Genomic DNA, 14566 nt, shown 5'->3' with positions numbered 1-14566 from the left:
TATATATAGATAAATAAAATGATCACATATATAAAAAAAACTATCGATAATATATACAAATAAACTCACCCTGCGCAAGGCGCATGTTTTATCCTAGCCCCCTATATATTAATTGAGAGGCATTTGAAAAATTAGAACCTTAATTTTGTATCAATTAAAAAAAACCTCAAATCCTAGGTGGCACTCTAAATGCCTTCTAAATTCTATTTCAAAGAATTCTAGAGCATCTAATATAAAATATAGTTTAATCTAATGGTGTCACATTATTCCATAATTATATAACACTAAAGAACATTATATTAACCTAAAATATATGAAGTGTGTATTCTTTCCTTAAATAAAAGCTACGGAATTACCTAATATGATTTACATATATACGAGAATTAATGATTATGAATAATAAAGATTTGATAACAATTTTTGCATCTTTCTTCATTTTTTTAAAAATTTATATTATTAAAAAAAAACTTAAGATGACTTTAAATTATAAAAATAAGGAAACCTTATATGTTATACTTAAATTTTTTAAAGCGACTTTACATTACAAAAATGAGGAAAATTTATATGTTATATTTTTCTTATATGTTATATTTTTTATTATATGTTATATTTTGAATTTTTTACAACGGTTTTAAATTACAAAAATGTAAGTTTTCCTTAAGCATACAACTAAAAACATTAAAATGACATGTATCAATTCGATGGTTGATCTGAAACCTTTCAAAACCCCATGGAAGATAAATGTCAAAATAATTCAATTGTGGAAACAGTACTGTTTATTTTTTTTCAAGAATGTGTTTGGTGGAATAAAATAAGGTTTTTGTGTCATAAATTGTTTAATGTCCAATCTGATCAACCCATGATATATTAATTATAGTTTAGTTCCACAATTTTTAATAAAAATTGATCCAGTCCATCGGAAAGAAATTATATAATAACAACAAAAAACATTTTATATGTATAAATAAAATGATCAAATATATAAAAAATATCGATAATATATATAAATAAACTCACCATGCGCAACGTAGGTCGTATCCAACTTTTGGTGATATAATATAAGATAGTTCCCTAAAATATTTAAATTCACAAAAACCCATTGTGAGATGTAAAGAAACTATAGACAAATAAGCAAATACCCATACACACATATTCACAAACATAGCTTCACTTATCGTGACACCTGTCTAGGGCTTCTGTAGTAGGGCAGTCATGGTTTATGTATAAATAAGAAACATCCATGTAACAATGCCGTTAAGCGAAATGAATGAAACAAAAGCTTCAATCTTTAACCATTCTAGTCTTCTTTGAGTAATCTTTTCAGAGGATTCAGTGGCTTTCATTGTCATCTTATCCCCTGACTATGCCAAGTCTCGCTGGTGCCTTGATGAATTAGCCAAGCTCTGCGATCTAAGAGCATCGCTGGGTCGTCCTATATTACCAATCTTTTACGAGGTTGATCCATGGCACTTTCGGAAACAGAGTCCTTTCGAAAAAGGCTTTGAAGAGCACGCGAAAAAATTCGGCGAGGAGGAGATAGAAAGATGGAGGGGAGCTATGAATGTAATCGGACATATCTCCAGCTATGTTTACAGGTACATGAGGACTCCCGTATCTTCATCTTCAGTCTTATTCCTCTGCATATTTATATAATACTAGACAACATGTTGCATCATATGATTGGTATAGATTTTGATATATAAATCTCATCTAAGACATGTCACAAGTCACAACTCACCAACATCAAAACTAATTGTTGGACCACCCGAGAAGCTGGAAATGGCTAACCTTCTTTCTGATGAACCAACAACCAATTCAATCATGCCAAAGGTGATTATCCATGTTCTAAATGTCCAAGAAAGCCTTGGGCTTGATGGTTTTCAAAAAGATTCAAAGACAGACTTGTTTGGGCCAAATGAAGAAACCGATAAAAATTGGTTAAAGAAAAAAGATGGATTTCAACCAGGCCTCAAAGGGATATGCCTTGGCCCATATCATGAGCATATTCTTCACTTTTCAAAGTCCTGGTCGTGGCTATATCAAGAGGCAGTCCAAGTTTCAGTCAAAAACTTTATTTAGTCAATTCTTTGTTTTTATTTTCAATGTCTTGTTTTTAGAACATTCTTCTTTGAATCTCTACAACTTGTAATCCTATAAATAAGGCCTAAGAGCCACGAAATAAAGCAATGAGTTTTTCCCTTTTTATGAGTTTATCTCTTTGTTCTTTGTAGAACACTTCTTGTTTCTTGTTGAGTTTCTTCCAAGTAAACATTCTCTATTTCGTTGGATTTATGCGTCATATCAAGCAACATTTAGAAATCCTTCTTTTGTTGGAAAGCAACAACTGAAGTCTGGTAGTATCAAGAGACTTTCTGCCCCTCTTGTGTCACCATTCAATCCACCAGTTCTCCCTTTTGGCGAGTTCATATCCCCTTAGTCCGGCTGAGTGACCATTTCCCTAATTTGGGCGTATCACTTCAGGTCTAAGAGTTTAGGACCTGATAGGGTAATTTGAAATTCTCGGTTCGGGTCTTCTCGGGTCCGGGTCGGGTTGGGTCTTAGATAGTTAGACCCAATAGGGTAATTAGAGTTTGTCGATTAGGATTCGGTTCGGTTACGGATCGGGTTTGGTCCGGGTCATGTCGGATCCAACCCAAAAATATACCTAAAACACGCAGAAAATATCTGAAAATATTTAAATACTCAGAAATATGAATTTTTTTATCTAAAATCTGATTCAAATGACATGAAAAATATCTGAAATTTTATCTGATTATTCCAATTATATTTTTGAAAATCTAAATTTTTATCCGAAACCCAAACCCATACCCAAAAACTAAAATTTGAAACTTAAAAAATATCCATAATACCAAAAAGAAACTGAAACATCCATATATATACCTAATATATACTAGAAGTTTCAGATTTTTGGGTACCTCACTCGGGTCACGGGTTCGGGTCGTGTCGGATCCAAGACCCGCGGGTCCTTCACAACAAGACCTAATAGGGTAAAAGGATCGGGTCGGGATTTTTTGGGTCGCTCGAGTCGGGTCTTCGGGGCTGGGTAAAATTCCCGGGCCTAATAATCTCTACCTAGTAGATCACTTCTTGACGTCCCAAACCCTCTGATGCGTCTAGTGTCTTTCGACTGGCTTTCTCAAAATTGAACATGAGACTAGACTATTAATTAATCAATTTTCGCTTGACTTTGGTCTCCGCTACCGACAAACGGTCACAGCCAACGCTAAGCTTTTGTCCCACTGTAAGAATAAAAGAAAGCTTTTGTCCCACTGTAAGAATAAAAGAAAGCTAAGCTTTTGTCCCACTGTAAGAATAAAAGAAAGCTTTTGTCCCAAGTTCAAAAAACAGCTCAAAAGTTAGGTCCCTCTTCCACCGAAAGTTTTCTCTCTTGACTTCACCAACAACCTTTCTGCCAGAGTTGATCGGAGAAATGGAGACCGAAGTTATCACCAAACCGCACAGACTCAAGTTCGACGTCTTCCTCAGCTTCCGAGGCGAAGACACGCGCCACACCATCACCGAGCGCGTCTACGACGCTCTCCACCGAAAAGAGAAAGTCCGCGTCTTTCGCGACGACGAAGGTATGCAACGAGGCGACGAGATCAATCCAAGCCTCGTCGCAGCCATGGAAGACTCTGCAGCCTCCGTCGTCGTTTTATCCCCTCGCTACGCTGACTCGCACTGGTGCCTAGACGAGCTAGCTACCCTCTGCGATCTGCGAGCGTCTCTGAAACGCCCGATGATACCCATCTTCTATGAGGTTGATCCTTCGCATGTCCGTAAACAGAACGATCATTTCGCTAAGGACTTTGAAGCACATGCTAAAAGGTTTAAGGAGGAGAAGATACAGCGGTGGAGAAAAGCTATGACTTTGGTCGGAAACCTCTCGGGATTTGTTTGCAAGTAGGATTCCGTTACAAAGATGAGTTATGTTTTTGCGATGTTCAAGAAAATTGCTAGAATTGGATTAGCAATTAGGAGAATTATTAGGAACCTAGAGCCGCAGTGAAATTATCGATTTATTATATATTTGCATTTTATACGGTATTTTAATTTTTGGATTTAGTTATAAAATAATTTTGATGAATTATAAAGTTAGATATATAAAACATAGCAAAAATTAGATAAATTTGTACTGACTTTAACCAATTTAGGTCGATTTAAACCGATTTGAATCATATAAAAAAGATTTTTAAGAAATTGTTTTGAACACTGTCTAGACCAATTTTAAAAACATAGTGTTTTTGGATGTGAATGCTCTTTGTCTGAAATTTTATGTTTTTGTTTTTCTTTTGGATTTTGGCAGAGAAGACTCTGTTGATGATGAGATGATAGGTCTTTTGGTGAAGAGAGTTTTATCCGAAGTGAGCAATACGCCAGAGAACGTTGGAGAATACACAGTTGGTTTGGAGCCACGTGTCGACTACTTGATGAATCTGGTCGACGTTAAATCCACCTCTGACGTTCAAATCCTGGGGCTTCACGGTATGGGTGGTATTGGGAAGACGACCCTTGCAAAAGCCTTTTATAACACGATCGTTGCAGACTTCGAGCATAGAGTTTTCATCTCAAACGTTAGAGAAAGATCATCAGACCATGACGGCTTACTCAATCTACAAAAGAGTTTGATCAAGGGGCTTCTCCGTTCGCTACCTGAAATAGAAGATGTTAACCGAGGGAGAGACAAGATAAGACAGAGCGTTTATGAGAAGAAGATTCTTGTGGTTTTAGATGATGTTGATAAGGTAGACCAAGTTGATGCGCTGGTTGGTGAAAGAAGTTGGTATAGTGAAGGAAGTCTTATAGTCATCACTACAAGAGATGAAGATATTCTGAGTAAGGTCTTAGTGAAGCAAAAGTATGAAGTCAGGTGCTTGAATGAGGGGCAGGCCTTGAAGCTGTTTAGTTATCATTCACTGAGGAAAGAAAAACCAACAGAGAGTTTACTAGAGCTGTCCAAGAAGATTGTCAAGATATCAGGACTATTACCACTAGCACTTGAAGTGTTTGGATCTCTTTTGTATGACAAGAAGGAGGCAAAAGAATGGCAAAATCAGCTAGAGAAGCTCAAAAACACTCAACCAGGCAATCTTCAGGATGTTCTGAAGCTGAGTTTTGATTCTTTAGACGATGAAGAGAAGAATGTGTTCCTGGATATTGCTTGTCTCTTTCTTAAAATGCAGATAACGAAAGAAGAAATCGTCGACGTACTGAATGGTTGTGGGTTTAACGCCGAGGCTGCTCTCAGTGTCCTCAGACAGAAGTCTCTTGTTAAGTTCTTGTCAGACGAGAATCTTTGGATGCATGATCAGATTCGAGACATGGGAAGGCAGTTAGACCTTAAAGAAACCCCTGGGGATGCTAGAATGCGGAGTAGACTCTGGGACCGTGCTGAAATCATGACTGTATTGAACAATATGAAGGTAGTTTATTTAAATCTACAATTATATATAATTTGCATTCTCATGTTTGTTCTGTAATGGATGATAGGGAACATCATCCATCCAAGGAATTGTACTTGACTTTAAAAAGAAGTTAGCAACGGATCCAAGTGCAGAGAACATTGCGTTGGGGAATCTACATGACAATCCAGGCATCAGAGCTGTGTTTAGTTACCTGAAGAATAAGTTTGTAGGATTTCCAGCAGAGGAAAAGCCAAGAAGCTCTGAGATCACCATTCCTGTAGAGCCTTTTGTACCAATGACAAAGTTGAGACTCCTTCAGATTAATCATGTGGAGCTGGCAGGGAATCTTGAACGTCTTCCATCTGAACTCAAGTGGATACAGTGGAGAGGCTGTCCATTAAAGGAGGTACCACTGAATCTTCTTGCTCGGCAACTTGCTGTTCTTGATCTTGCAGAGAGTGCAATAAGACGCATCCAGAGTTTGCACATCGAAGGGGTAAGCTTCTACTGTAGTTTGAGTATTAATTTAACGTGTTTATTGATTTATAAAGTTTCTACTGTAGTTTGAGTCAAAGTCTCACTGTTAAGAAACTTCTTTCAGGTGGATAGAAACTTGAAGGTTGTAAACTTGCGTGGTTGTCACAGCTTAGAAGCCGTTCCTGATTTATCAAACCATAAGTCCTTAGAGAAGCTTGTCTTTGAACGATGCATGCGTCTGGTGGAAGTTCCAAGTTCAGTTGGTAATTTGGGAACATTACTTCACCTGGATTTCAGAAACTGTCCAAACCTCACTGAGTTTCTTATGGATGTTTCTGGACTGAAGAGTCTTGAAAAGCTTTACCTCTCTGGCTGTTCAAATCTGAGTGTCTTACCAGAAAACATTGGTTTCATGCCATGTTTGAAAGAGCTTTTCCTTGATGAAACAGGGATAAAGGAGTTACCAGGCTCTATTTTTCGCCTCGAAAATCTTCAAAAGCTTAGCCTAAAGAGCTGCAGATCTATTCAAGAGCTTCCTATGTGCATAGGAACATTGACATCACTGGAAGAACTAGATCTGAGTAGCACTTCACTGCAAAATCTTCCGAGTTCTATTGGAAGTTTAAAAAATCTCCAGAAGCTGAGTTTGATGCACTGTGCATCCCTTTCTAAGATACCTGACACTATTAAGGAGCTCAAATCATTGAAGAAACTATTCATCTACGGAAGTGCAGTGGAGGAGCTGCCTCTAAGCCTAGGCTCACTGCCATGTTTGACTGACTTTTCAGCAGGAGGATGTAAACTTTTGAAGCATGTTCCAAGTTCCATCGGTGGATTAAACTCTCTTCTCGAACTTGAGTTGGATTGGACACCAATTGAGACTCTACCAGCAGAGATTGGTGACTTGCACTTTATTCAAAAACTTGGGTTGAGGAACTGCAAGTCTCTGAAGGTTCTGCCTGAATCAATAGGAAACATGGACACACTCCATAGCTTGTTCCTTGCAGGCTCTAACATTGAGAAACTGCCTGAAACTTTTGGCAAGCTTGAAAACCTAGTCTCACTCCGAATGAACAACTGTAAAATGATCAAGAGGCTTCCTGAATCATTTGGAGACTTGAAATCGCTTCACGGTCTGTACATGAAGGAAACTTCGGTGGTAGAGCTGCCAGAAAGTTTTGGAAACCTCTCGAATCTAAGGGTATTGAAGATACTGAAGAAGCCTCTCTTTAGAAGTTCTCCAGGTACAAGTGAAGAACCTACTTTTGTTGAAGTACCAAACTCTTTCTCAAACCTCTTGTCACTTGAGGAGATAGATGCTAGAGGTTGGGGGATATGGGGTAAAGTCCCTGATGATCTTGGGAACCTTTCATCTCTCAAGATACTAGAACTGGGGAATAACTATTTTCACAGTCTTCCATCTAGTCTTGAGGGGTTATGGAATCTTAAAGTATTTACATTGTATGACTGCCAAGAGCTGAAGTGTGTTCCTCCTCTTCCTTGGAAACTGGAGAGGCTTAACCTGGCAAACTGCTTTTCATTGGAGAGTATATCCGACCTTTCAAAGCTGCAGATCTTGGATGAGCTCAATCTCACAAACTGTGGGAAAGTGGATGATGTTCCAGGCCTAGAGCACTTGAAGGCTCTGAAAAGATTATACATGAGCGGCTGCAACTCTAGGTTCTCTGTTGCAGTCAAGAAAAGACTTTCCAAGGTGATTCTGCAAACTCCTTAACATCTCAGGTGGTTTTGTTAACAACTTAGAATGTTTTGAATTCTCACTGCAGGCTTCTTTGAAAAAGATGGTGAATCTGAGCTTACCTGGGAACAGAATCCCTGACTGGTTCTCACAAGGCCCTCTCACATTCTCACCTCAACCCAACAGAGAGCTCAGAGGCGTAATCCTGGCAGATGTTGTGGCTCTTAACCAAGACTGCATAGATGACTACCAGCTGCCTGATGTGATGGAGGTTCAAGCACAAATTCTCAAACTTGATTCACCCTTATACACCCACACATTGCACCTCTCTGGAGTTCCAAGAACAAGTGATGATCAGCTCCACATCTGCCGATACTCAACTTTGCATCCGATGATTTGGACGTTTAAAGATGGGTACACCATACAAGTCGTTAAACGGGAACCACCAATCAAACAAGGCGTTGAGCTAAAGATGCATGGGATTCATTTTGTTTATGAAGGGGATGATGATTTTAAAGGTGAAGAACATGTATTGAACGAGACACAGCTCACTGTCTCTCAGAAGCTTGCCAATTTTTTCAGGTCGTTTGAAGAAGGTGAAGCCAGCTCAGAAAGTGAATCTGTTTATACTCACAACAGATGGTTCAGTACTTCAGTCTCTCTCTTACTGTTATGGGTGGTGTTGATAAGTTTTGTTGGGTTTTGTTGGATGGTGTTTTTAATTTAGAAAATACTCTTTTCATATTTGTATGATAATTAAACCATAAAACAATAATATGTTGATGTTTTGGTGTGAAATGATTGACATCATTGTATCTTTATCATCACAAAGATGCATAACATCGTATATCATTGTGACATAGGTGATGATTGTTTTAATAGTTTTTGGTTTTTAGATTTTTATATTCAGCTTTAGTTCTTAGTTTTTAGATTTTGATTTTTGGTTTTGGATTTTATTATATTTTTAGTTTTTCGAGAAATAACTAATGAATTACTTCTTTTTTTTAACTAATGAATTACTTTAAAGCAATACAACAAACAAGCAAGTTACTATTAAATTTGATTTAAAATATAAAAATACATCAACATATTTTTAATTACTACATTTTAAAAAATCTTATATTATACTAAAATATAAATCATAAAAACATCTATTTTTTTTTAATTTTAAAACCTGAATGGCAACTTTTTTGTTTTTCAAAATTACTATAATGTTTTATTAAATAATATTTTATGTTTTTATAATTTTTAGTTATTGTTTGATGTGTCTAATAATTATTAAAATTATTCAATAATTCTATTTATATAATTTAATAACTAATTGTTTACAATTAGTTTACAGTTAATTCATATTATACATTTAGATATGAAACACACAATATAATCACATTATTAAAGGGGAAATTAGCAAAATAGTCCATATTGAAAAATATATAATAAAATAAAATTACCTAAACAAAAAGTTAGTGAGTATATATATAATGGTCATGTATTTTGCAAAAAAAGTTAGTGAGTATATCGTTTAATTATCATGTATTTTGTGTTGATATTTACAAAAAAAAGATAAAATATATATGAGTTGTTCAAAAAGAAAAAGATAAAATATATATGAGTTGTTCAAAAAGAAAAAGATAAAATATATATGAGTAGTCGTACACTTTTTACAATACCACCAAAACATGACTTTTGGTTTTTTTTTGAAATTTGATCAAAACATCTAAAAATATGTTTTCCCATTTTATAGGAAAGCTTTTTTGTCAAAATCTTGATTGACTATAAAACAAGTTTTTTGCAAAACTAATTTCCTAATATTTAGGAAATCAAAATTTGATTGGAAGGAAAATGGTTTCTAAACAAAAACCAAAAAACTAATATAGAAACTGAAAATAATCAACCTCATAATCTTACATGACATCAAAAGATTTGCATCAGACTAAAAACAATGTAACACATCCACCATCTCAAGTCAATCCACAATCAAATCATTTTATGACTTCTTCAAACCAAATTCTTCTTCATGGCAAATGTCGTCTATAATCCAACTTGATCATTTGCTTAAATTAGTACAGTAAGTATGATGTACATGACGTAACATCTATCGACTAGATGTAACATCTAAATTCAAGGCACATTAATAAATATTGTGTTTTACATTTTAATTGTATTTATTATTTAGTTATAAAAATATAGTACTTATAAATAATTATTGTTAAAATATAATATACAAAAAATTCAAACATTTATCTAAGGTTTTGTATTAGACAATCTCATCTTTTAATTTTCATTTTTAAAGATCACTCATCCTCAAAATAAAGTTCTTTATGGGAGATGTTTTGACAAAAGAAGCGATAGACATCTTCGTAGCTTTTATTATCAAGCCTTTTTACTCTTACCACCCTAGATAGTACGAGTCCTGGCAATAAAATGAGAAGAAAGATCGATGATATTTTCTCTAGTAAATTAAGCACAACTTTCTATATATCGTGTTGTTGAGTTAACCCGATTGGAATTCGGTTATTTGTGTTTGCTGAAAACTTAATAAACAATGGTGTATTTGAGTTTCACGATATTTCACATGTATACTTAGATTGTTCAGTCATTGAACCAGATTTTATGATTTCAAAATCTAATCTTCACATAGAGATATTTCGTACATGTTTGTACAATAGTTCGTAAAGTATATATTTTATAGTATAGATAGCAAATGTGCTTTAGATAATCTAAGACTAAGAAGCCATTAAACTACTAATCTAAATGATTCTACCACTAGTCTTTTTCACTTTGGTAAAAGATACGAAAGATTGGACTTAACAAAACATCACAGGTTAGGCAATACTTTAAAATAGATTCACACAAATAACTTTATCTTCTTCTATCAGTCATCTTCAGAGAAGGTTTTCTTCTTACCGCAGAATAACTTAGTTACCTCCTGTTTCCCCAAATAATCTTCTTTTATCGGAAGGCTTAATGGTTCAAGGTATTCTTCATTCCTGGAATATAGAAAAAACTTGTTATCACAACATATATACCAAAAAAAAAGCTTAACCCAAAGGACTCAAAAGGCAAATAGTAAAATCCCTTACCAGAGGGTCTCTGCGAGGATGTACCTAATCAACAAGGCAAATAGCATTAGTCTTATGTAAGGAAGTTAAATACATAGCAAAAAAAAATTAGAGAAAAGTATAAATCAATTTACTTGGGTCGGATAGGGTATGGAGCCATCTCAACCACGTCGGAAAGAATAATCAGAGTTTTACTCTCGTGCATCAGCGCCTTCTTTGCTTCCTCAGCAGAAGCAAACTCAACAAAGGCACAGCCCACATGCTCACCCTCGCGGTTTACAACAAGACGAACACGACGAACTTCTCCAACATTTTTGTAGTAAAGGATGCTGTGTAAATGTGGCGGGCAAAATATCAGTAATGAAAAGCTTGCTCAAAAGGTAATTCAAAGTGGTACTACTTACCGATTATTTTTTCTTATTCTGGGAGGGAGATTATAAACAAAGATTCTATTTTTTCTTAAGGCTACTTCCTCGGCAAAATCACAAGTTTCATCAAAACCTTCCTCCACAGCCTCATCTTCTTGGATCAAACGGTTTTCTCGTGCAAGGTAGTCTTCGTACCTGTAAGATCAAAATTCCATGTGATCAACATGCATACCAAGAAATTCAATTTAAATACATATAGTTAAATCTCTTACCAAACTTGGTGATCGATGCAATACCTAATTAACAAAAATAAAAATAATGATAATAATGTTAGTCTTCTGTAATGACGGTAAAAAATGTAGTAATAAGTTACAGCTAGTGTTGATTTACATGGGAAACCGAAGGTATGGAAATCTCTCAGCCAAAAAAGGAAAAATTCTTCGATCGTGCAAATACTTTTTTTGCAACGCCTACAGTATAAAAGACTAAATCAGCAAATGGTGGTACTTTTAAATTACTACTTAAAATAATTCAAGTCACTGCTCTCACCTGCTCTGCTTCTTTAGAAGATGCAAACTCAACATAGCCATCGCCGATTTGATTGCCCTCGCAGTCTACAAGAAGTCGAACATGAACAACTTGTCCAACATCTTTGAATAAATCGATGCTACCAAAAAGGAGGATAGAAATATAAGTCATGAAAAAACTTGTTCCAAGAACCGAAGAGGAAATTTAAATGTGCTACTTACATATCTTGTTTTTTGGTTGGGCAAGATAGATTGGTGACAAAGAGAGTCTTATTTCTTACAGAAACTACCCGAATTTAACAACCAAAGTGTGTTAGCACGATTCTAAGGAGGAAACACACAAAAAAGTAGCCTCATCTAAAGCTTCATTTTGGCAGCTCTAAAGGCTAAATGTTCCGTGAATACCTCAACAAAACTTGGAGTTTCATCAAGTCCTTCTGGATCATCTTCTTCATAGGAAGTTTCATAAAGTCTTTCTTCTGTCTCATCTTCATCTTCATCTTCATCTTAGTCTTCGTAACTGAAATTTTGTGAAAACCAAAGTGGTCTCTCTCCATGTATACAAAAAAAAAGAAGAAAAAAAAAACATGAGAGAAATAGTTAAATCTGACCAGAGCTTCTCTGCAAGGTTGTACTTGGGTTGGAGATGGTAGGGAGGCAGCTTAGAAACATCAAGAAAATTTTGGTGCTCCATCAAATATTCACCATTCATTAGTTTCAGCAAACCCATAGCCCACATGCTTACCCTCGGGATTAACAATAAGTCGAACACTAACAACTTCTCCAACATAACTGAAGTAATCAATGCTGTAAAAAGAGGAGAATAAAGGCTTAAGTAATCCAAAATATATCAGGCAATGGAAGCGGAAAAAAGCAAAGGCTATACTTACATATGAAATAGTTTCGTCTGAGGAGAGAGATTGGAAACAAAGAGAACATTCTGCATTCAACAGGCTAGTGTGTTAGGACCGACTCTAAGTAGAAAAAGGACTTAGCAAAACATAGCAGACTTGTCAGAAGGATTTTGAAGGTAACGGGAAGAGGTAACTCAACAAAATTGGGAGGTGTCTCATCTTCTTCTCGTAGAATGTATTCTTTGTTTGCACGACCTCTACCGAAAGGAGTGTTGGTTATTTGGGTTGTAACCCGAATAATTGTGAATTATATACTTGGATAATGATTGAATCGCCGTGCTTTCCTTAAAGAGTATTTCGATACTACTCTAAACTTTGGGTTACACGAAATTCCTTTGTATGATAAGACAATCAAAGTTTCACTCTTGTTCTAGGTTAAGATACAAGAGTAACAAATAAGCTTTAGTGCTTATATGTGTTTATTCAAAGTCTTTGATGATCTTTGAACAATGAATCTTTTTCTCTCTCTTTCTTACTAACTATTAGTTTCTGATTTTTTTCTATAACCATTTGTCAGTGCCTACACCTCCTTATATAGAGAATGAAGAGTTGCAACCAATAGTTGCAATGGTTAAACCAGAAGTTGCAAAAGTTAATGAAGAGTTGCAATGGTTAGTAAAGAGTTGCAATGGTTAATCACCAAGGGTTGCAAATATCAATATGGTCAATTACGAAAGGTTGCAATCATTAATGGTTGCAAGGTTTCATTATATAGTTGCAATTGTTCATATAAACAATTGCAATGGTTCATATATAATATTACACTCATTCACTTAAATATATAACAATCCTCCCACATTTAAGTGTAATCATAGATTCATTAAATAAATCATACATATATCAAACTCATGCATAAATGAAAATGTTCTAAGAATTGAATTTTCATCTTAGTGTATTACACATTCTAAATGTCCGAGAATCAGGATATCCTACGGATTGAATTCCTCAATCCATTTTGGGCATATGAATATAATACACAAATGTGTTTCCACACTACTCTAAATGTTTATATTTGACACTATTATTAGCCATGTGTCCCAATCCATTCTTGAGTGCGTACAAAGCCAAGTTCCAGCTTATTGAAGCGGCATCACTTCACACTCATATAGGTAAATACTTTCACTCATGCACCTGTAAATGCATTTTTTCAAAGTATTTATTAAGAATAATATTTCAACATATCTCATTCTTGCAGGTCCAAGTACATACCTTGGGATGAAAAAAAAATGTGCTTCAATCTTTAAGTGTAGGCTTTCCACATTGAATTCAGCCTCTAACGTCGTATTAGAGGGGAATTGGGTATCCCACCATTAAAGATTTAAAATGGACTTTAAACCCATCCCTTTAACCGACTTAATCACTAAGTCCCTAGCTAATCCTTTCGTCAAATGATCAGCTAAATTTTGTTGAGACCGAACAAACTCTATTGTAATCACCCCGTGAGTGATCAGCTCACGTACTGCGCTATGTCTAACGCCCAGATGTCTAGACTTACCATTATACACTTGGCTATAGGCCTTAGCCAAGGTAGCTTGACTATACAACAGATAGAAATTGGTGATACTGGTTTCGGCCACAATGGAATCTCGTACACTAAGTTTCTTAGCCACTCTTAGCCACTCTGCTTCTTTATCATCATTTGCTAATGCTACGAATTCCGACTCCATAGTCGAACTTGTAATGCAAGTTTGCTTCTTGGAAGCCCAAGAAATGACACCTCCCCCAAGCAAAAACACCCAACCACTTGTAGAAGAATGATCTTCTATGTTGGTAATCCAACTTGCATCTGAATATCCTTCTAGCACCGAAGGAAATCCGACATATGTCAAACCATAATTAATGGTTCCTTTCAAATACTTGAGCACCATTTTTAAGGCTTGCCAATGTTGAGTACTAGGATTACTAGTGTATATACTCAACCTTCTTACAGCGTAAGCTATATCTGGCCTAGTGCTCGTCATGGCATACATTAAGCAGCCAATCATTTGTGAATACTCGAGTTGTTATACAGCTTGTCCTGCATTAGGCATAAGCTTCACACTCGCATTCATGGGAGTGCTCATTGGAGAACAATTCTCACAATTGAACTTCTT

The 14566-nt window shown here is 35.7% G+C and overlaps 2 protein-coding genes across 2 annotated transcripts; one reads left to right on the top strand and one right to left on the bottom strand.

Moving 5' to 3' along the window:
* Window positions 1-3363: 3363 nt before the first annotated feature.
* LOC106339145 (TMV resistance protein N-like) lies at window positions 3364-8329 on the top strand. Its single transcript, XM_013777948.1, has 5 exons — window positions 3364-3924; window positions 4328-5444; window positions 5512-5922; window positions 6028-7617; window positions 7691-8329. The coding sequence occupies exons 1-5, from the start codon at window positions 3452-3454 to the stop codon at window positions 8327-8329; spliced, it is 4230 nt and encodes a 1409-aa protein (XP_013633402.1). The 5' UTR covers window positions 3364-3451.
* Window positions 8330-10477: 2148 nt separating this feature from the next.
* Window positions 10478-12065, bottom strand: LOC106339143 (squamous cell carcinoma antigen recognized by T-cells 3-like). The gene is made up of 7 exons (XM_013777947.1): window positions 11965-12065; window positions 11582-11699; window positions 11489-11502; window positions 11069-11227; window positions 10799-10993; window positions 10686-10709; window positions 10478-10592 (listed from the first exon to the last, which is right to left on the bottom strand). The coding sequence occupies exons 1-7, from the start codon at window positions 12063-12065 to the stop codon at window positions 10478-10480; spliced, it is 726 nt and encodes a 241-aa protein (XP_013633401.1).
* Window positions 12066-14566: the final 2501 nt, after the last annotated feature.

Source organism: Brassica oleracea, chromosome C4 (genome assembly GCF_000695525.1).
Source record: "Brassica oleracea var. oleracea cultivar TO1000 chromosome C4, BOL, whole genome shotgun sequence".
Taxonomy (NCBI): Eukaryota; Viridiplantae; Streptophyta; class Magnoliopsida; order Brassicales; family Brassicaceae; genus Brassica; species Brassica oleracea.
Note: the sequence above shows the minus strand (reverse complement) of the source record. Positions and strands in the feature narration are given on the sequence as shown.

What these genes read in the sequence shown, in the direction of transcription:
- LOC106339143 (XM_013777947.1), bottom strand. Translation starts at nt 12,065, where the DNA reads ATGAAGATGAAGATGAAGATGAGACAGAAGAAAGACTTTATGAAACTT. An exon ending in AAACTCCAAGTTTTGTTGAG is followed by an intron (nt 11,700 to 11,964) that starts GTATTCACGGAA and finishes CCTTTTTGGTAG; the next exon opens with CATCGATTTATTCAAAGATG. An exon ending in ATCCTCGCAGAGACCCTCTG is followed by an intron (nt 10,593 to 10,685) that starts GTAAGGGATTTT and finishes TCTATATTCCAG; the next exon opens with GAATGAAGAATACCTTGAAC.
- LOC106339145 (XM_013777948.1), top strand. Translation starts at nt 3,452, where the DNA reads ATGGAGACCGAAGTTATCACCAAACCGCACAGACTCAAGTTCGACGTC. An exon ending in CTCTCGGGATTTGTTTGCAA is followed by an intron (nt 3,925 to 4,327) that starts GTAGGATTCCGT and finishes GGATTTTGGCAG; the next exon opens with AGAAGACTCTGTTGATGATG. An exon ending in AGAGTTTGCACATCGAAGGG is followed by an intron (nt 5,923 to 6,027) that starts GTAAGCTTCTAC and finishes AACTTCTTTCAG; the next exon opens with GTGGATAGAAACTTGAAGGT.